This window comes from Mastigoproctus giganteus, chromosome 4 (genome assembly GCF_048544385.1).
Source record: "Mastigoproctus giganteus isolate SK-2022 chromosome 4, ASM4854438v1, whole genome shotgun sequence".
Lineage (NCBI taxonomy): Eukaryota > Metazoa > Arthropoda > Arachnida > Uropygi > Thelyphonidae > Mastigoproctus > Mastigoproctus giganteus.
The window spans coordinates 158,871,376-158,895,235 of record NC_143578.1 but is presented as its reverse complement, the minus strand read 5'-3'; the positions used below and the strand labels follow the sequence as shown (position 1 = coordinate 158,895,235).

The following is a 23,860-nucleotide window of genomic DNA, read 5'->3' as shown; positions in this document are numbered from 1 at the left end:
CTCTACAAAACAGTCCAAACACATGCCGCCACCAACCAACATCCATTTACTGTCCAACTTCAAACTCACAGAACCCAACTTTTCATCTTCTTTCATTTATTCATTCAACTGCCTTTTTCTGGAACAACCTTCCTTCATACGTATTCCCTGAAAATTACAGTCTACAGAAGTTCAAGTCTAATGTCAACAAATATCTTCTTTCGTCTTCTCAACCTCCAATCCAAGCACGGTACTAAGTACTATAGGTTCTAATACCTCTCATGTTTGGGATTTTCATAAAAAAAAAAAAAAAAAAAAAAAGTTTCATGACAGAAATTAAGCACATTTACTACTTCAGTGATGGCTCTGCACCTTAATTACAAGAATGTCAAGAATTTTATTAACTTTTGTCGTCATCAGAAAGATTTTTATATCAGTGCCGAATGGAATTTCTTTGGCACTAGCCATGACAAGTTACCATGTGATGGAATTGGTGGACCAATAAAACGATTGACAGCAGATGCAAGTCTCCAACGCCCAAAATTAAAAACCAAATCCTGACATCAAGAAACATGTTTGAATTTTTTGACAAACATGTGACTGGAATAAAATTCTGTATTGTTTCTAAAGAGGAAATTGAGCAAGTAAGGCCATTTCAAGAGAAAAGATTCATAGGCAGTCATACTATTGCTGGAACAAGAGAAAATCATCACTTCGTTTCTGTTGATGCAAGACAGATTCATGTTTGCAGAGTATCAAATGACACACCATCATCATTTGCTGCCAACTGGGCTAGCCAGGTGGGTAAAGTGCCTGCCTGGCAACCCAAAGGTTGCGGGTTTGATTCCTGTCTCGCACTTGGATCAAAGTACTGCAAAAACCTTGGGAGGTGCATTATGGCCACAGAAGCCTATGCGCCAACAACTACCAAAAAAAAAAATCATCATTTTTACCTCATGTCGATCAGGCTACTGAAACCAATATTCAATATGTGCCAATTGTTAATTTTCAACCTGGCCAATACATTGCCTGTATTTATGACAATAATTGGTGGATTGGAAATATTTGTGAAATTTCATTTGAAGAACATAATGTATTGGTAAATTTCATGCATTCTCATGGAGCAGCTCGCTCATTTCACTGACCTGCTAGACAAGACTGCTGGATTCCTGAACAACAAATTATTTCCAATCTTCCAGCTCCAAAAACAATAACAATGGGATGACAATATAGCTTGCCTGAAGTAGTTATATCAACCATCAGTGAAAAATTCCAGTCCATTACGAAGCAGCGATTCAATATCTTCACACTCACTTGCTTATTTCAAATTGTATTATGTTTTAAATAAATTTTGTTGCAATTATAACTTCTTTCAAGCTTAGAAACCAATAGAACATCATCTTTATGTTTGAAATCCTGAATGATGACCACTTTTCAGGCTTCGGAATTTGCACTAAAGATACCTATGCAATTTCTTTTCTTGCATTTGCACCTCCATTGTTAAAAATACAGATCTTTTTGTGCATTGGCAATATATCCTTTCTCCTCAAACCAAAGGGTATGGTAATTGCAGAAAATTTCACTCTTGTAAATACAGTAGTTCTGTCCATACTGAGATGTGAAACTTCACCATCAAATAAGTATGCAAATATTACTGTATTTCTTCGATTCTAAGACGCCATCGATTGTAAGACGCACCTTAATTTCAGAAAAAAAGCTTTGATTCTAAGGGGAAAAAAAAATAAATCTAACAATATCCACAATATCCACCCTGATATCCCGACAATATCCACCTTTGACCAGCACTTCAAATTCATAAAATTTATTTACTGTACTCCTAGCATTGGTGTACATGCACCTGTCTTACTCTTTGTGACCCTAATACAGCCATGTATTTACTTTTTCCATGATGACTCCCAGGAGTTCTTGAAATCCTCAGCACTTTGATTTCCAGGCTACTGCCCATTCCAATAGAAGCAATGTAAGAATCACTTCTGCCTCTGGCTACTGTTAATCTGTTAGTCTTTGAATCCTCCCAAGGCAGCAGTTTTCCGGCCTGCCTTGATACCATCAGCATATATCCTTGCACCCTTTCAATTTAAGTGTATCCCATCCCTGTAAAAGCAGTCTCTCCTTTTAACAAACACAGACCACACTGAGAAAAATTCTACCCTGTGAGCTTTGCACATTATCTCCATGGCTGAATTGATTGACAAGGCTCTCAACATATACTGCTCCCTAACATGTTTGGACAGAATTGCAGACACTTTTCAATCCTAACTCATAACGTTTTTTCAACACTGACCTGTATTGGTTAAGTAAGTACAGTCAGTTCTGCTATAACGTGTATTTTCACAATGCGAATTTGCTCCAATGCGATTGATATATTGGAGGGAAAGATAGGGAAAAGTGCGACTATAATGCAATTTTCGTGTTGGATCATGCGTGATTTCGTCTGCGAGTAACACCAGGTGAACATAAAACCCAGCACCAAGCTGAATGTGGCGACCTGCGCAGCAATACATAGAAGTTTATGAAGCTTAAAAAACATCAAATGTGTGAGAACTATATTTCTCATTTGTAATTGTATTGGTCAGAGACACTGTTATCAAACTTATCATTAGCTGTATTTACAAGATTTTCTGTCAGAACAGATTTTTCGTGAGGTGGGAAAGCGTGAGCAGATGAGCACATTCTTGAGGTCACTACCATAAAACAATAAAAACAATTTGCAGTTCCCAGTTTATTGATGTTTTCTGTTAGCACAGTCTAATTATAAATGGGTAGCAATCTCAATCTTATTGCATTTGCAATAATACCAATAGCTGGAATTCTGTGGGTTTTTATGTAATGGTGAGATGTGTTCCCCTTCTTGTTCAATCATATAAAAAACATTAATACATTTTCAGAATATTCTCTTTTGTGCTTGCCATGTTCATTGTTATTTATTGTTCATCTTTTTTTACTGTTTTAAATTTTACAATCCAAAAAAAAAGAAAAAGAAAATGTCTGTGAACAGAAATATCAAACAAACTTCATATCTTGTCAAGAATAAAGTACTATACAGTATTTACTGTAATATTTATTTATTTATTAGAAATTTAAGATGTTTAAACTTGTGTTATCAATATTATTGGGTTTATAACTTTTTTTTACTGTTTTATTTACCTGACTGAACATTTGTTTTTTTTGAGTGCTCTGCCCCTATCCCTATTTTTCCCTAAGTCCTGTTGTTTTTAATGCGCGAAATACCATAACCGAAGATTTTTAGGAACACATGTACCGTGTTAGTATTAGTATTAGTAACGGCCGCATGGTGCAAGAAAGCCTATGGCTTATGCTGCACCAGCCAAAAAAAAAAATCCGAACAAAACAATGATAAAAACAAAAAAAAAAAAAAAAAAAATAATAAAATAAATAACTAAATAATAATTAATAAAAAAAAAAAAAAAAGGAAATTAAACCTATCATCCTATGCGCTTCCCTTATCCGAAAGTACTATCCAGATGAACTTTGAATTTCCCCAAACTGTCGGCCTCTACCACCCATGAAGGCAACTTATTCCAGTAATTTATAACTCGTTGGCTAAAATAAAACTTCCTGCAGTCCAATCTAAACATTTCCCCCGTAACTTGAATTTATTTCCCCTAGTTCTAGCATCATTTATAATCTTGAAAATTTCGTCCTCATTCATTTTACTGATGCCTCTCAGAGCCTTAACACCTCAATCAAATCTCCTCTAAGGTGTCTAGTTTCCAAACTCTGCAACCCACATATTCGAAGTCTTTCTTCATAAGGACGCCCTTTTGCCAATCTCACCAGGCAAGTTACCCTTCTTTGCACCCTTTCAAGAAGCTCAATGTCTTTCTTTAGGTGCGGTCTCCATACTTGAACACAGTATTCCAAGTGGGGTCTAACATAAGCCTTATATAATGGGATTATCACGTCCCTATCTCTACTTGCAAAAGTTCGATAGATCATCGATAGGACACCATGGGCCCTCCCTGCAAGCTGTTTACAATGCTCAGAGAATTTCATGTCTGACCGTATCGTAACACCCAAGTCCCTTTCCTCCAGTACTGGGTTTAGTTGAACTCCACCAAGTGAATAAGTTTTTTTGGGATTACTGTTTCCCAGGTGTAATACTTCTGCAGGAAGTTTTATTTTAGCCAACGAGTTATAAATTACTGGAATAAGTTGCCTTCATGGGTGGTAGAGGCCGACAGTTTGGGGAAATTCAAAGTTCATCTGGATAGTACTTTCGGATAAGGGAAGCGCATAGGATGATAGGTTTAATTTCCTTTTTTTTTTTTTTTTATTAATTATTATTTAGTTATTTATTTTATTATTATTTTTTTTTTGTTTTTATCATTATTGTTTTGTTCGGATTTTTTTTTTTTGGATTAAAGCACAGCTGCCATTTTTCTGACCATTCCTGAAGTCTATCTAGGTCTCTCTGAAGAAGCTCAGCTTGACAGTGATCATTAACTACTCTACCAATTTTAACATCATCTGCAAATTTAGACATCACGCCCTCTATCCCTTCATCAATGTCGTTTATGAAAATTAAAAACAACAGTGGTCCTAATACTGATCCTTGGGGAACCCCACTTCTTACATCAACCCAATCTGAGGAATAGCCATTTATCACAACCCTCTGCCTCCTGCCCTGAAGCCATCCTTCTATCCATCTAAGGATTTTCCCAGTGATTCCAACCTGTTCCATCTTATAAAGCAACCGCTCATGTGGGACTGAGTCAAAAGCTTTGCCTGAAATCTAAATAAACAATGTCGAAATTATTCCCTAAATCCAGCTCGTGAGTGACCCTTTTGAAATAGCGAACCAGATTTGTTAAACATGATTTTCCCTTTACAAAACCATGCTGAGTATCCTTGAGAATTTCAATTCGATCCAAATGATCCTGAATTCCACCCTTGATCATTGCCTCCATGATTTTCCCTACTACTGAAGTCAGACTGACAGGTCGATAATTTCCAACTTCACTTTTAGAGCCACCCTTATGTATGGGAGATACATTTGCACTTTTCCAATCCAAGGGAATCTTCCCAGAGTCTAGTGATGCTCGCATAATTAGCTTCAATGGTTCAATGCACTCACTTGCCGCCTCTCTTAAGATTATAGGGTATATTCCATCAACTCCAGGAGCCTTACTGGTCTGTAGGCTCAAAAGTTTTTTCATTAAATAATCTTGCGAAATTTCAATATCATTAATTACATATTTTTTAACTTCGCTCCCACAATTTCCCATTGCCACACTTCCCCTTTCCCTTACGTAAAGGTCCGATCTGGTTTGTCCTGCTCTTCTTGGCATTTATATATGTGAAGAATTCTTTATTCCCCCCTCTTTGCTCTGTTTGCTAGTGATTTCTCATAAACTGCCTTTGCCTGTCGAACCTTTTCTGTGGCTCTATTACACATCACCTTGTAGCTGTTATAGGCTTCAGTACTTTTTATTGCTCTGTAACCTTTCCATGCTACCTTTTTCTGCTCAAGTAATGTGGCAACTTCACTATTCATCCAACTTGGAACCCCTCTCGTGGAGTATTTTTTTAATGGTATATACGCATTCAAGGCATCTGTGATTAATGTTTTAAAAGCGTACCACAGTTCAATTGTATTCATTCTCTGCGCGATATCTACCCAGTTAATAGAGGCCATGTAGTATCTTAAGGCATTGTAATTTCCTTTTCTGAAATTAAAACCCATTCCTTTGCCTTATTTGTGTTATAGCGGAACTGACTGTACGCATCTCCTACTCTTAATGTCATTAGTGCCAACATATACAACAATATTACCCTTTGTGTCCTTAAAAAATTATATATGCTCTACGATGTCATCTTTTGCCCCCCGAAAAAATAGGTGGTTTCTCCACTTGGCACACAATTGGAGGTGTTAGAGTTGAAGTTCTGTCATTGACTGGAGGAATTCCTAATGGCTTCTTCATTTGGGCTGTAGTTAGCTGATCTCAGGCAGAGGGAGTAGTTTCCCGTTGAATTATTTTGGGTTTTACAGTATGCTGCGAAATGTAGTGGAGCTCATGGACACATGTAAATACAGTGATAAAGGTCTTCATACATGCACAAGGTTTAAGAATTGTTTTGAGTGTTGTGTCATTGGTAATGAAGTCACCAGTAACACTTGCCATCAAAAAATATTTTTTGTCATACCTCCACAATGAAAATATGTGATTCTGGAGGAAATAAATGCAATGATTACGAAAATCACCATAAAAAGTCTATCATGTCTATATCAAAAGATGTACCAACGTTTACTGTTAAAATAAAGGGATATATATATATACATATAATTCAAGTTTGTAATACAAGTGTAAAAGAGTATTATACATTCTCTAGTGGCTGTTTATGTTGTTTATGTTTGGAGGATAGATGCATAAGGCGCCTCCGTAGCCGGGTGGGAAGGAGCAGCAGTGCGTAGCACATGCTTCTTGATTAGACCGGGGTTCGAGCCCGTCACTACCAAATACGGAGGATGCGGAAAGGTCAAGGGAATGACCACCGCATATTTCCGGAGCAATATAGCCTTAGTTGTTAATGCTCCTAAAAACCAAATAACAAACAAACATAGATGCATAACCCTGAGAACATATAATGGTCAGTAGCTGACTGGGCTAGCCAGGTGGGTAAAGTGCCTGCTTAGCAACCCAAAGGTCGCGGGTTTGAATCCCGCCTGGGATTTGGATCAGAGTAAAATGCAAAAACTTTGGGAGGTGCATTATGGCCACAGAAGCCGATGCGCCAACAACTAACAAAAAAAAATAATAATAAACAAATAAATAATGGTCAGTTAATACTTGGAAAACCTTGGCACAGCCTTCAAAAATCCTCACCAACAACACTAAATATGCTCTCTTTAAATTGTTGCATCAGAATTTGAACCTAAGAACCTGATTGTTAGGTAGAAGTCTGATTGTTTATCCAAAAGAAAACCGAGGCCAGAATCGATTGCTAAAATTAAGAGAATTAGCTTATATCTGTTAAAATTAATCAGTATGTCATACATTACTGGCTAGATTATGCGAAATTGGCATATTTTGGTAAAACATAACTCTGACGTGATGTTGAAACTATCATGGTGATTTTCGAAATATACACATACAAATTGGTTAAAAACAGCATTTAATTTCTAGGAGGTAAAAATCGTGTTGGCTAGTGTAATCTTAAACCAATCTCCCACATATTTTCTGTTTGAAACCTAACCTTTGTGCCACTTAGAGTGCACAGCCACTTAATCATTTAAATGACCTTATTAGTCAATCAAGAATAATTGGCTCCATTAGAGGATGCAAAAATATCTCATCATATACATCAATGCATATTTGTAACCACATCAGCATTAGCAGGTATTCACATATATCAATTTATTAATTTTTTTTTCTCTACTTTCCACCCACTGTGAAATTCAGCATCAGATGACTGCTTCAGCTTTGCGGAATTAAAACTCTGAGGTCTCAACTAGAATGCATGTGCAGTGAAAATGATTAACCATATTGGGAAAAACTACTGATCGCACACTCACTCTGATATGTGATATGTCCTCAAGTGCGAAATAATGGAGGGAAGAAAACTTCATATCTGGATGATATTTATTCAAGTCAATTCATCCCCGAAAGTCAGTGAAAATGCCTGTACATGTGTCTTTGAACAGTTGCTGCTAATATGTTTCTACATGTATGGCCTACTGCCACTAATTGGATTAATTATCAAAGTTGGTTTGACTTTTGTTTTGCACATGTGTGGCCAGGTAATACAAATACTGCAATATAGTTTCCATCACCAATGTTTGAAGTCCTGTTTTAAAAAGCTTAAGAATTTTAAGAATGACAATGTCTTGGATTTTTAACACTAGTCAATGGGTTTGTACTTAGATCTCTCCAAATGAATGTTACGTTGATAAAATGGCTGTACTGTTATGGAAGACCTCATCTTAAATTTCCAATTTTGTTTCACTGCAAGAGTGTTGTTGTTGCATACTGACTTGATGAATTCACTTTTACTTATTCTTTTGTTTCACTAGCTCTATTTGAAACCTGTTTTTTCCCTTATAAATATTAAAATATTAGTTTCTTAGAGTGTTCCATCACTTGCCATGCTAATCAGTAAATTTTTGCTATGTCTCAAGCAGTTCAGTTTGAATTGGATTGTCATCTTTAATGGTTGGAAATTCATAAAATTTTCTAGGTTCTTAGTTGCCTTATGCCTATGGAAAAACTGGATGAAAAAGATGTTATCATTGAACTGACAGCAGGTGTAGGTGGTCAAGAAGCAATGCTATTTGTAAAGGAAATTTTTAATATGTACTGCAATTATGCAAAATTTAAGGGATGGAACTGCACTACTTTGGATTTACAAACAACTGATTTAGGTATGTACACCTGTAAAATATGCTCTGTTTTGTTTTCCATTTATTGTGTTTTAAACTGAAAAAGTTCTTGAATTGTTTTCTAAATAAAAGTCAAACACAAATACTCAGAAACAATATATGACTATTTTCATTTTCTTTTTCTTGTGTATTTTAACAGCTACAAAATCGTGATTAAAGTAAAACACAAAATATGACTTTTCTCTTGGGAATGATGTTTTTGCGGATGAGTGTGGAAAAAGAATATGGAGGGTGGAAATCTAAAAAAAAAAATCAGATTTGGCCTTGTTGTTACTTAAAGACAAATTCAAAGTATTTCAATGCCAAAAGGTTACAATCCTTAAACCTGAGTGTAATAAAACCTTTGATCCTTGTGGGTGTCACAGACATTCTGTCAGATATGCCAAGCAAGCTGAGTTTGTTACCTGGAAGTCGAAAACGCTGATGTTTGGGTATTTGGGTGACACTCGAGTCAAGTGACCTAATTTCGGTGAAATCTGGTTGGTCTATGACAGCCAAATCTCATGCTTGCACCTTCACGATGGTGGAACTATAGTAACCCTGGGTATAACCCCAATGTGCAAGTCCTGAAATACGGCAATTTGGCACACTGTGGGTGACCACCCAGGTGTGAACTAATGTAAGCAGGGGTTGAGGTGTGGCACCCACACCACACAGAGAATGCCACCCTTCTGTGTTACAAGGCAATATTAAGTGGTAAACGACTCTCTTTAACCAGTGCAATACCACCACTTTGCTTATTCAAGGCTTGAAGTGGTGGAACCCATGTTTGGTCTCTGGAGCAAAGCTCCAGTAAACCCTCCCCATCTCTTCCATCGTGAAGTGTGATTGATGTCTTTTGAGGTTATGATGGACATTATGGCAAGATCCAAATTGTCCTTATATTTTACAGGGTACAGCTCTAAAATGGTGTTCGTAGGCCAGCCACTGCCCATGACCACCAAATATGGAGGATGCGGAAAGGTCAGGGAATGACCACCGCATATCCCCGGAGCAATATGGCCTTAGTTGCTAATGCTCCAAAAAACCAAATAACAAACAGGCCAGCTGCTATTAGTCCACCAGACCAAACCCACTGGTAACTCTAGGAGGCTTCCAGATCAGCTATTGTATAATCTCACTCCCTCTATTCTTCCAGATAGTGACTGGAGGGAGTCTGAGAAGTGTGTATGCAGGCGGGGGGCATTGTCAAGGAGCTGGGTATATTCTCACCATGTGTATCCCATATCCAAAAATTTCATTACTTCATACAGCATGCCCCACCACTTTCTCTTACTACTGAATACACCATAAATTGTCAAACTAATAGAGCAAACTTATCTGCAAAAAGATCTAAACCTCCCAAAAACTTCCTCATTCATTTCACAAATATAGGTAGTTTCAATTCTAATCTCAATGATGTCCATTTCCACTTACAGTCTGCCAAACCCTATATACTACTTCTGACAGAATCTGTTATCAGTTTATTCATCCACTGCTCGTCTCAGTTGTCCAAATTATTTGCTTTCAAAGCTACTGAATACATCATGTACTTGAGCATATGTTCGTTCTGATATTCCTTGTCAGAGATTTAGTAATTTGGAATCTCCTCTTTTCACTCTCCTCTGGCTTCTCTCTCTGCCACATTTGTCAAATTCATCTGTTGCCTCGATTGTTCTTCCAACTCCACTAATAACTTAGACCTCTTTGACTTCTTCCAGTCCATGGAAAATTCATATTAAAATCACCAAGGTAATTTTCTTTGGTGATTTTAATGTTCACAACTCCAACTGGCTTCCGTTTTCTAGTCTTATGGACCCAGCTGGTAGAGATGCTTTGGCTTTTGCAGTTACTAATGATTACACACAGATTGTTCATTTACCTACTAGAATACCAGACAGTTCTAACAACACAGACAACACACTTGATCTTTTTCTCACAAACAACCCTTCTAAGTGCACAGTCGAGGCGAGTGGTCCTCTAGGAAACTCAGATCACTACTTGGTGGTGGTCTCTTCTGCAATGGAACCTTTCTCTCATGGCCATTCATGGTGGTGCCCCCAAAACCTCTCTTAAGCTTCTAGATTCTATTCAGAAGATGGCAGTGAGGTTAATTAATGTCATCTCTAATAGAGTCTCTCTACTCAGAGTAGAGAGACTCTACTCTGTGAGCAGTCTCTCTGTCTCACAGACATTCTGTTTCTACTGCATGCCTTTTCTGTAGATACTGTCATGGGCACTGTCTTCTGAATTGGCTTCTATAATTCCCATTCTCTCTCTTTCAAAGCAGTCCGAACACATGCCATTACAACTCGACATCCTTTTACTCTCCAACTTCAAACTCTCAGAACCATATTTTCTTCTTCATTTATTCATTCAACTTACATTTTCTGGAACAACCTTCCTGATATGTATTTCCTGATAATTACAGTCTACAGCAGTTCAAGTCTAATGTCAACAAATATCTTCTTTCATCTTCTTAACTTCCCACCTATGCAAGGTACTAAGTACTATAGATTCTAATACCTCTAGTGTTTGGGGTTTATATGAAAGAAAAAGAAAAAAAAATTAAACCTATTCAAAGGAAGTTCCTTATTTTGAATCTGTAAGAATTCTGAGAAGGAATGACTAAATTCTTTAGCAATTTTGTCCATTGAAAATGATATTGTAGCAACATTGAATTTTGATTTGAAAGCAAGAAAGTAGTGTTTTACACATTCTTAAAAATTAAAAATATTGTTTCTTTAAACATTTATGAATTTAATTTCATGATGATATTATAAATAATCATATAGTTGTTGTTATATAATAACAAGTGATGTAATGTAAGAGACGATGAAGAAGAGGATCAAGAAATATACACCAAAATTGAGACTTCTAGATGAACAGAAAACTCACTACATCATCATTATGAGGGACTTCAATGCTAAGGTTGGAAAGCAACAAAACAGCATGGAAAAGGAAACTATAGAAAATTTTTGAAATAGTGGAAGAAATGAAAGAGGTGAAAGGCATGGAATCTGCAGAATCTCGAGGAATGTCAGTAATGAACACTTTTTTCAAGAAAAGGTTGGAAGAGCCCAAATGGATTAACAACTAATGAAATCGACTTAATTCTCACTAACAGAGGATGTCTTGTGAACGATGGATATATTGTAACAGACAATATATATTGTTAATGAAGGACACTATCTTGAAGAAGGTAAATGTCGGAAACGATCACAGAATGGTAAGATGCACACTTAGCATTTGCATTAGAGGCATATGATACAAAAAAGCAAGCTTACATAGCATCAGCCAAAAAAAAAAAAAAAACCTCATTTCACCAATCCATTCACTCCAAAAGTTTATCTAGTTTGCCCTTGAATTTATTTAAGCTGTCAACTTCCACAAGAAGTTGACAGCTGAAGTTGACAAACTAGATGGAAGTTTGTTCCAGCAATCAATCACCAGCTGGCTAAAGGCAACCTTCTGCACATCTATTCTACCACTGTCTTTCCTCAATTTGAATTTATGTTCCTTCAGGCAATTAATCTGGGCAAGAATCCTATCAGCATTAAGCGTGCTCAAACCAATCAAGCCTTATAACACTTCAACTCGATCACCTCACAGGCGCCTAGTTTCCAGACTTTAATTTGCAAAACTTAAGCCTTTCTTCATAAGAGCAACCTTCTGTTCCACTCACTAATCTTGTTACCCTTCTCTGTATTCATTCTAGTAGCTAAACATCTTTCCTAAAATGAGGCTTCCAGATCTGTATTTGCTATTCAAGGTGTGGCCTGACCATTGCCTTATGCAAGGGGATAATCATCTCCTTATCCCTGCTAGCAAAATTCCTATATGTCATTAGCAAGACCCCGTGAGCAACTCTTGCCGCCTGTCTGCACTGCTCAGAAAACTTCTTATCTGACTGTACAATTACCCCCAGGCCTTTTTCATTCTCCACTACCCTGAATGTAGTACCGCACAGTTGGTATGTTACTCTGGGGTTACTGCTACCCATATGCACTACTTTGTATTTGTCAATGGTAAACTTCAATTGCCTCCTCTCAGCTAATCTGCTCAACTTTTCTAGATCCTGTTACTGAACTAACCATCCTTACTGTGTTTAACAACCCTACCAACCATCATATCATCTGCAAAGTTGGACATTAAACCAGATATACCTTCATCAGTATCACTGATAAATACAGAAAACAGTGGGACCAATAAGGACCCTTCCCCCCGGGGAACTCCACTAATAACATTAGTCCACGAAGAGCAGTGTTCTTTGATTACTACTCTGTCTTCTCCTGCTCAACCATCCTTTTATCCAGTGTAACAACTTGCCCCTAATGCCATACTGCTCCAACTTGTACAGTAGTCTTCCATGTGCAACAGTATCTGAAGCTTTCCTAAAATCCAAGTATATGATATCAAAATTATCTTTTGTGTCTAATTCCTTTGTGACCACGTCATAGTATACAATCAAATTGGTCAGACGAGACTTCCCCTTAACAAAGCCATGCTATATCTGAATTATTACTGCACTCTTGTCTAGATGATCCTGCAGTGCTTGTTTAACTAGTGACTCCATTATTTTCCCAGAACAGAAGTTAAACTAATAACAACCCTACCAACCCCATTGGGGCGCCTCCATAGCCAGGTGGGCAGGAGCAGCAGTGCGTAGCACATGCTTCTTGATTAGACTGGGGTTCGAGCCCGTGAGCCACCAAATACAGAGGATGCGGAAAGGTCAGGGAATGACCACCGCATATTCCCAGAGCAATATGGCCTTAGTTGCTAATGCTCCTAAAAAAAAAAAAAAAAAAAACCAAAAAACCTACCAACCATCATATCATCTGCAAAGTTGGACATTAAACCAGATATACCTTCATCAATATCACTGATAAATACAGAAAACAGTGGGACCAATAAGGAACTCCACTAATAACATTAGTCCACGCAGAGCAGTGTATTTACTCGTGTCGCCTTTCAAACATCCTTTGTGAATTGTGGATACATTTGCACATCTCCAGTTGGTGTGGACCTGCCCCGAATCCAAGGATGCCCTCATAATAATGGCTAAGGGCCTGCTTACTTCCTTTTCTGCATCCTTTAGTATGAATGGATAGCTCCATCCACCCCAGGTGCTGTCCTTATGTTTAACTTCAGCAGTTTCTCCGCCACTGTTCTCTCAGTTATTACAAAGTAATTTATATCTGCCAGAGTTTGATAAATGTCTGGCATTCCCCTCTCTGAATATCTCCTCATGTGTGAATGTAGATGCAAAATACTCATTCAGTTTGTCAGCTACCTGAGCAGAATCCTTATCAAGTGGACCAATCTGATTCAATCCCCTCCTTCTAGAGCTTACATAAGTAGAGAAGTCTTTACTGTTTTTCTTTGCCTCCTTTACCAAAGGTTTCTCATAATCTGCCTTTGCTTGCCTAACATCCTTAGTGACTTGATTACAGACTATCATATATCTAACATAGGCATCTGTGCTTCCTGATAATTTGTATGTATCTCATGCATTTTTCTTCTCTGCCACGTGCCTCATTAGTTCATCTCACATCTATTTAGGCCTAAGCCTTAAGTAGTGTTTCTTAGTTGGTATGAAAAGCCCAGTAGCTTCCAAGATTAATTCCTTGAATGCTTCCCATTTAGAATTTGCTGGTGGTCTCATCATCAGTTAGTTCCACTGTATAGAATTTTAAAAATCTGTGAGACCACTGTAGTCACCTTTATGCTGCAATATCCTTTCCCTTTACCCCTGATGGTAAAGGGAAAGTTAATATATCTTTGAGTAAATTCCACATCAGTACACTGTGATCACTGCCACTTAGTGGTTCCTTTATTTGCAGATTCTTAATGCATGAATAGTCACTGCTGATAATCAGATCAAGAGTATTACTCCCTCTGTTTGCCTCTCGAACATGCTACTGTAGAAAACAATTATCCAGTAAATCCACAAAAGTCTTGCTAGTGTGTGAGTGACTAAGTGAAAGTTCCAGTCTATATCTGGGAAGTTAAAATCCCCCATTATAAGACAATCTGATCTACTAGCCCACTCTATTTCTCTGTACAGTTATAGCACTTCATATAGATGTAAGAAAAGAAAGCAAATTTGAAAGGAAAACTGAATCAAGTAAATAATACGAAGATCTTTAAGAGAAGAGGAGAAAAAGCAGTATGCACTTGAACTTAAGAACAAGTTTAAGCTTCTGCAGACCTTTCAGGACCAAAGTATTGACAAGGAATTCAACAAATTTTTGAAAGTGATAAATACCGAGAAACCTGTGGGTAAAAAGAAATCTAAAGAAGAAAAAAGTAGTCAAGAAACACGTGTCATGATGAACAGAAGACGACAAATGAAGGGTAAGATAAACACCGACAAGGCCAAAATTGAGTATACCAAATTTTGCAAAGCCATTAGAAAGAGAGGAGGACATATGAAGATTTAGCACAAGAAAAGTAGAACAAGTATTAAGGGAAAACAAAGGACTTAAATTAGCACTCATAAGCTGATATATAGAAAGACAAATGACTGAATCTGAAGAATAATGATGGTGTACTTAGCAGACAACGGATAACTCAAATAGCAGAAGACTACTCTGAAGTACAGTCGGATCTCTATATAACGAAATCGATCGTTCCCTTGAAAAAATTCGTTATAAAGAAATATGGCCTTTTCAACGATGAAAAATATTGTAAATTCAGAAATATAGTAAAAGATGGGAAAGAAGTCGGAATGAATAAATTTTCTAACATTTTAAAATGATTTATTAATACATACATATTAAGAAATGACTACTTACACGATGCTCACAATTTATTAGTACACTTTTAAGAATTATGCCCTAAAATATTTGGTTATTTTTTGTTGTACACTGGATACTGTACATCGTTCATAAAAATGTTTGCATTTTTTAAACTTTAAACATCCAGATATATTTTCTTCCCACTGAAAGCCTCGATGCAAAGTTTCAATTGCTGCTAACATTTGTTTGGAAGGTTTAATATTGCCCTCATTTTTATCCAACCGATTGTTGATATTGTCACTAGTTCTTTAAATGCACTACAAAATGTTGGAGTCACTCGGATATTCAGCTAATATGACATCATTATCAATTCCTAAAAATTCATCAAGAACAATTTCTCCACTGATCAAACCTCGCTTGGAACTCTTCCCAAGATTGCTCAGTGGCTTCTAGTATGTATCTTCTCTTTTGATAAATGTCTGGCATTCCCCTCTCTGAATATCTCCTCATGTGTGAATGTAGATGCAAAATACTCATTCAGTTTGTCAGCTACCTGAGCAGAACCCCAGACTAGATATCATCCCTCTCAACTCTGTTATTAGCATTTTAGCAAAACCTGCTTTTGTGAAACAATTCTTAATGTTACATAGGTAGCACCACAACAAAATACGAGTCATCTAAAATGGCGAACATAAGGGCATACTACCATTACAATAGTTTTAAAATCAACCAGTCAGGCACTGAATTCACACATGTTCAGTTACATAATCATAACCCATTAATTGATTGCACTCTTACCCTAACTAAATTAAATTCCAATTATAGGATACTCCAATATGAAGCTTTAGTAATAGAATGGTTTCGGCATAATATGTCACGGGAAATATTAAACACGAGATTACCAGCCAGTCTTTCAACAATATGGAGCCTCGCACACTTTAAATTCCCTCACGTTCAGTGTGACGCATCATGGGAGCTATATTTACTATATATATCTTACCTGCACTACTTAGCACTACTTAGCCGGCGCCTCCGTAGCCAGGTGGGCAGGAGCAGCAGTGCGTAGCACACGCTTCTTGATTAGACCGGGGTTCGAGCCCATGACCACCAAATACGGAGGATGCGGAAAGGTCAGGCAATGACCACTGCATATCCCCGGAGCAATATGGCCTTAGTTGCTAATGCTCCTAAAAACCAAACAACAACAACTACTTAGCCAACTGATAATGAACATATTGAAAGTCTTTCATTTGGATGCTTGGCTTCTAACTCAACGGTTTTAGTTTCTTCTCATTTATACAGTGATTTATGGATGACAGCCGAAGGAAAAAAGGGGTGCACTTCTTTTTGCTTTGAGCATATCTTAATTATTAATTAACCCTGGGGGCTCACATCTGGTGAGTATGGGCTTGGCACACCCAGGTTCCTGAGCTAGATATCGTCATTCTTCTCTTTCTTGGTGATTCCCTTCTACTTTTCTCTCTCTCTCTCTCTCTCTCTCTCAGGGTAATTCGGGATTTTTTTTTTTTTTTTTTGGCTGGTGCAGCATAAGCCCCAGACTTCCTTGCACCATATAGCTAATAATAATAATAATAAAAAATATAATGTAATTTTTAAAACTTTTACTTTTATCTTCTTATGGACTACAAAAAGTTATAAATATGGATTAAGAGGTGAAGACTGGATGAATTAAGCTTTTGCTATAAATTAATTATGAGAAAATAGACAGTACTTTAAGACCTAACTATAAAAAACTTCTAACTAATCTCTGGTGAAACTATTAGTCTGTGTATCCTCCCCCCACAAGTTAGCAGTTTTTTGACCCACCTATCACTATTGCATCGAGAGTATCACTATTGTATTGAGAGTATCAGCAAATATTCTTACACCCCGTCTATTCAAGTATATCCCCTGTTAACAAGCACAGACCACGCTGGGAAACATTCTACCCCATGAACCTTGCACATTCCTCTCCAGGGCCGAATTGATTAACACGTCTCTCAGCATGTACTCCTTGCAATAGTGTCTGGGCAGAATTGCGACTCTTTCAAATTCAATCCTAACTTGCAACTTTTTTCCAACATTCCTCTATATTTTTTAAGTCAGGCCTCAAATCTCTTACTCTTAATATCATTAGTGCCAACATGTACAACAATATCATCTTTTGTGCCCTTAAAAGATATCTGCTCTATGTCATCTACTTTTGCCTCTGGCAGATGTATTCTGGTCCGATTTCACCTATTCTTTTTGCACAACATATTTCCAACATATTTTGCATTTCCCAGACAATAGAGTCACCGACAATAACTAGCTCCTCTGGGACCAACGCATTCTACCTTGAAGACTGCAACTGTGTTGTCTGATGCACAATAGTGAGCTCTGCCATTGAGTTGGGCCTCTCAGAGCTTGATGGCTCCTCATTTTAATTACTTTGAGGGCATCTAGCCTACTCTTCAAACTCTTATAAACATCCATCACAACACTGAGTTGGTGCCTAATTTCTTCACATTCTCTGCACCTAGAACACACATGCAAAGACATCCTCCTTGGCTGGATCATGTCCAGAATAGTGAAGACATGGTGTCACTCAGACATAAGTGATGCTGAACGTTGAATTGCAATATGGTGAGTTCAATGTGTACAGAAAGGACAGACAAGACAGTAGAAGGATAGTAATGGGGTTATGCTCTTAGTTAAGAAGAATATTAAATATAATGCAGTGCTTCCAATTTATTTGTTGTGACGAGTGCAATGTTGAGACAGTTTGATTTTATATAAGCAATAGGAAAACAAAATTGGGAGTAGGAGTGTGTTCTTAGCATTAGTTGAGGCATATGATGCAAGAAAGCAAGCTTATACAGCATCAGCCAAAAAAAAAAAAAAAAAAACTTTCAAATTTCACCCATCCAGTCACTCTAAATCTTTGTGACTAGTTCAGTCTTAAAATTTATTTAAGCTATCAACTTCCACAACAACAGATGGAAGTCTTTTCCAGCAATCAACTACCTGCTGGCTAAAGGCAAACTTCCACACATCTATTCTACAACTGTCTTTCCTTACTTTTAATCTATGCCCACTCAGGTTCTTAATCTGATCAAGTGGAAGAATCCCATTATCATTGAGCCTGCTCAAACCATTCATGGCCTTATACACCTCATTCAGATCACCTAGCAACTCTACATTCTCCAGGCCTAATGTCTGATAACTGTGATAAGTATACCAAACAGCTATACAGGGAAATAGAGTGGGCCAGCAAATCAAAATGTCTCATAATGGGAGATTTTAATTTTCCAGATGTTGACTGAAATTTGTAGGTTGTCACTCACCCACTAGCAAGACTTTTGTGGATTTCTTGGATGGCTGTTTTCTATGGCAGCATGTTAGAGAGGCAACAAGAGGAAGCAATACTCTTGATCTGGTTATCAACAGTGTTTCTTCATGCATTAAGAACCTATAGGTAAGAGTTCCACTGGGTGGCAGTGATCTCTGTGTACTAATGTGGAATTTAACTACTGTCAAGAGTGAAGGGAAAGACTTTTGTACAGAGATCTCAGACAGTTTTTAAATTGTGTGCAGTGGGACTAACTGATGACATTACCACCAGCAAATTCTAAATGGAAAGTATTCAGGGAAATAATCAAAGAAGCTTTTAGGCTTTTCATACCAACAATGAAATACTGTTATAGACTTAGATCTAAATGGATATCAGATGAAGTATTAAGACAAGTGCCAGAGAAGAAAGGTGCATGAGATGCATATAATTTATCAGGTGATCAGAAACCTATGGTATATATAAATTAGTCTGTAATCAAGTCACAAAGGAGCCAGGCAAGCTAAGGCAGATTAGGAGAAATACCTTGCAAAGAATGCAAAGAAAAATAACAAAGACTTCTATGCTTATATTAACTGTAGAAGGAAGGGGTTGAATCACATTGCACCACTTGATGTCAGTGGATTAATTGTTGAAGATCCTGCTCAAGTTACTGACAAACTGAATAGGACTTTACATCTATATTCATATATGAGGAATTCCTTAGGGAAGGGTATGCCAAAAGTTTATCAAACTAATGAGGATCTAAATGACTTTGTGATAACTGAAAGGAAAGTGGAGGAGAAATTGATGAGGATAGATATAAAAATGACACTTGGGGCAGATGGAATCTGTCTAGTTATATTAAGGGAGGCAGGAAAGCAGAAATTCAAACCCTTAGCCAGAATTATGTGAGCATCCTTGGATTCAGGGGACATCCCAGTAAATTGGAGAAGTGTGAATATATTCCTAATTCATAAAAGAGAATCAAAGGCTGCATGAGTAATTACAGACCAGTTAACCTAATGTGTGTTCAGTGAAAATACTGCAATCACAGCATGGATTTGTCAAGCGGGCAGTCTTGTCTAACCAATCTGATTGGTTACTATGATGCAGTGACCAAGGAACTGGATGCAAGAAATAATTTTGACATCATATACTTGGATTTCAGGAAAGTTTTTGATACTATTGTACATAAAAGACTGCTGTATAAACTGCAGTCTTTTATGTACTATTTGTTATTTGGATTTTTTTTTTAGTAGCATTAGCAACTAAGGCCATATTGCTCCGGGGATATGCAGTGGTCTTTCCCTGACCTTTCTGCATCCTCCATATTTGGTGGTCACGGGTTTGAACCCCAGTCTAATCAAGAAGCGTGTGCTACACGCTGCTGCTCCTGCCCACCTGGCTACAGAGGCGCCATAAACTGAAGCCATGTGGCATTAAGGACAAGTTACTGCTATGGATGATGGAATGGTTAAGTGGAAGAAGACAGAGGGTGGTTATCAATGGGCATTTCTGTTCATGGACTAATGTTATTAGTGTAGTTTCTCAGATTTCAGTGCTGGGTCCATTGTTGTTTTCAATATTTATCAATGCACTGATGAAGGTATATCAGGCTTAATGTGTGCGGCGCCTCCGTAGCCAGGTGGGAAGGAGCAGCAGTGCGTAGCACACGCTTCTTGATTAGACCGGGATTCGAGCCCGTCACCACCGCATATCCCGGAGCAATATGGCCTTAGTTGCTAATGCTCCTAAAAACCAAATAACAATAACAGGCTTAATGTCTAAGTTTGCAGATGATAAAAAGGCTGGCAGGATGGTTAATGACAGTTATCAGGGTAGTAGAGAATGAAAATGACCTGGGAGTGCAAGTAGACATGAAATTCTCTGAGAAGTGCAGACATGCCGCCAGGATAGCTCATGGATTTTATCAATGATATGCAGAAACTTGGTTAGCAGGAATAAGGATGTGATTATCCCTTTGTATAAGGTCATAGTTAGGACTCATTTGGGTACTGTATACAGGTCTGGAGTCCTCACTTTAGGAAGGATTTCAATCTCCTGGAACTGGTACAGAGAAGAGCAACTAGATTGGTTAAGATAACAAAAGGATGCTTTTACCTAGAAAGGCCTCATTTCTGCAATTGTAGCATCTTGAGACCAGGCACCTGCAGGGAGATCTGATTGAGGTGTTTAAAGCCTTGACTGTTTTGAGTAAGCTGAATGTTAATGGTATTCTTCCACTTGCTGAGACTACACACCGGGCATAAATTCAAGTTAAGGTTGTTTGTATGATAGATGTGCGGTGGTTGGTTGTTGGAACAGGCTTTCATCTGTTGTTGTGGAAGTGGATGTGTTGTGTTGAATAAATTCAAAGGGAACTAGACAAATTCTTGGAGGGTACAGATGGGTGAACTGTGGTTTTTTTTTTTTTTTTTTTTTTTTTGGCTCATGCTATATATAAGTTTACTTTCTTGCATCATTTGCAATTACTACTACTCTTATTTTTCCTTGCTTCCAGCTATCTCACCCACATACAGATTCTATGCTTTCATTTGTAAAGCAGATCAGAGTCTGGGAGTGCTTTTGTTGCATTCACATTGCATTTGATAATTAGCATGTTCCCCTTACCCACATACGTCCTTCCAATTTTTCCTAACTACATTCAACTTTCTGTTGTGAAACTCATCCTGTCTGGATGTCACCAAGTTTTTGTTATGTCAGTAATAATTGTTCTAACTAGAAGTTCTAACCTATTTATTTCACAACACTCCTGTCGTTAGTATACACACATAATTTAGGCTAAGTGTTCTTGTGTGGTTTGCTACCCTAACACACCTTTTGAAGTTAATTAAGCTTGTTTCCCTAGCCGGAGTATCCCATTTGTTTGAAACATCAGTACCCTTAGCTCATCTTGCTAACGGCCTTTGCAGCCACAAACAAGAACTCCAATATTTGCTTATATATTTTTGCACAACTGTATATTATTGCTTCCTTTAAAACTCAAAAAATTGTTAATCTTCATAAGATGAAACCAGTTCATGGAGTTAAGTGGGAGTTATGTTTTTGCTTTCAAGTCTCAGAAGGTTGACTTTTGAGATTGCCTTGTAATAGCAACCTGACATCCACATTGCTTGTAGAGCCACTTGTTGCTGAACATGCAACAAGGGAGTGGCTTAGCTGCATGATCAAATCCTCCCATGTATGCAGATGCATCTAGCACCAGTAAGACCAATGTATTATGAATAATAATTATTAAATTATTATCTATAGCAATTCCTATGTGATTATTATTCGTATCTTATGGATAATAATGATTAAATTATTATCAATAAGCTAATACATTTATTTAAAAGACAGGCTTTTATAAAAATTTATTTAGATGATAACAATTGTGATATTTTTAAAATTAATTATTCTTAGTTCATATCTCTGTTTGGCACCTGTGATGAATCAATGCCTGTTGGCTTTGGTTTCATGACCTATTAAAATAAGCAACAAAATAGGTAAGCAGGCCTCTGGCTGTAGTTGTGAGAGCATCCTTGAATTTCAGGGGAACTCCCTATAGATTGGAGATGTATAACTGTCTCCTATTCCCAAAGTTAAGGGCAAAGTGAGTAATTTTCCCCAGAACAGAGGTCAAGCTTACAAACTTATAAAATCATATAAAATTGACTGCTGTTCCAAGAAAAATAATGGAGCTAATGGTTAAAGAAGTATTGTAGGATCATCTTGACAGGAATGGGATTATATGTAAATCACATGGATTTGTTAAGGGGAATCATGTTATGATCAATATGATTAGCTACTATTGATGCAGTAACAAAGGAAGTGATGCAAAAAATTATTTTGACATCATATACGTTTATTTCAGTAAAGTTTTTGATACTTTTCATATGAAGGATTGCTGTACAAATTAGAGCAACAAGGGAGTGGCTTAGCTGCATGATCAAATCCTCCCATGTATGCAGATGCATCTAGCACCAGTAAGACAAGATCCTACAAGATGTGGATCATCTTGACAGGAATGGGATTATATGGAAATCACAGCATGGATTTGTTAAGGGGAATCATGTTATGATCAATATGATTAGCTACTATTGATGCAGTAACAAAGGAAGTGATGCACAAAATTATTTTGACATCATATACGTTTATTTCAGTAAAGTTTTTTACACTTTTCATATGAAGGATTGCTGTACAAATTAGAGCAGTGTGCTATTAGGGACAATTTACTGCTATGAATAAGGGAGTGGTTGAGAGAATGTATTTATAAATGGGCCCTGTTCATCTTGGAATCACTGAGTATTTAGTGCTTGCCCCCTTACTGTTTTCAGTATTTATTAATGAAGGTGTATCAAGCGTATTATCAAAATTTGCAGATAATGCAAAGTTGGCAGAGTGGTTAATGTCAAAAGTCAAGGCATACTACTGCAACAAGTCCTAGAAAAATTAGGCAGATGGGCTGAGAAGTGGCAGTTGAGTTTTTACATGGTAAATGCAAAGTACTGCTTACGGGCAGCAGTATTTCCTGAATAACATATCAATTGGGTGGCACTACACTCAAGGTGGTGGAGAGCAACAGACATCTAGGGATAATTGAATAGTTTGATATGAACTTTTGTGAACAGTGCAGACAGGCTGCTATAGGACAGCAAATGGGACTTTGTCAATAATTTACAGGAATTTTGCCAGTTGTTTGTTTTGTTTGTTTCGTTTTTTTTAGGAGCATTAGCAACTAAGGCCATATTGCTCTGGGGATATGCGGTGGTCATTCCCCGACCTTTCAACATCCTCCATATTTGGTGGTCACGGGCTCGAACCCTGGTCTAATCAAGAAGTGTGTGCTGCGCACTGCCCACCTGGCTACGGAGGCACCAATTTGCCGTAACACAAGGAAGTGATCATTGGCCTAAGGCAGTGGTTATGCCTAATCTTCAGTACTGCATATAAGTCTGGATGCCTCATTTTAAGAAAAATGTGGATCCCTTGGAATGGGTGCAGAGAAGAGCAACCAGATTAGTCAAGGACATAAAAGGGTTTACCACAAAATACTAGACAAATTGCAGCACTTAGAAACTAGGCACCTGCAAGGAGACCTAATTGAAGTGCTCAAGGCTTTAAATGGATTAAGTAAACTTAATGCTGATGGTTCTTACACTTTTGCGGACAATACACATATATTGAAAAATGTTGGCTGGGGGACAGATATGCAAAAATTTCTTTAACCAGAGAGTTGGTACAAACAACCATCTGGTGTTGTGGAAGTGAGTCTTTTAATAAATTTGAGAAAGAATGACAAAAATTATTAGAGTTAATGGACAGATCAGGTGGGTAGTTTATTATTATTACTAATGCTGTATAAGCTTGCTTCCTGACATCATTGTACACTTCTAGTACTAATATACACTTAGTAATTACAGG

General features: G+C 37.5%; 1 protein-coding gene across 2 annotated transcripts in view; it reads left to right on the top strand.

Annotated features, from left to right (window-relative positions):
• mRF1 (mitochondrial translation release factor 1) overlaps nt 1-23,860 on the top strand; it is a 128,311-nt gene that overhangs the window by 48,785 nt on the left and 55,666 nt on the right. For both annotated transcript variants that reach the window (XM_090371840.1, XM_090371839.1), the window contains exon 3: nt 8,200-8,383. In XM_090371840.1, the coding sequence (XP_090227966.1) occupies nt 8,200-8,383 (184 nt within the window). The remainder of the gene's footprint in view (nt 1-8,199; nt 8,384-23,860) is intronic.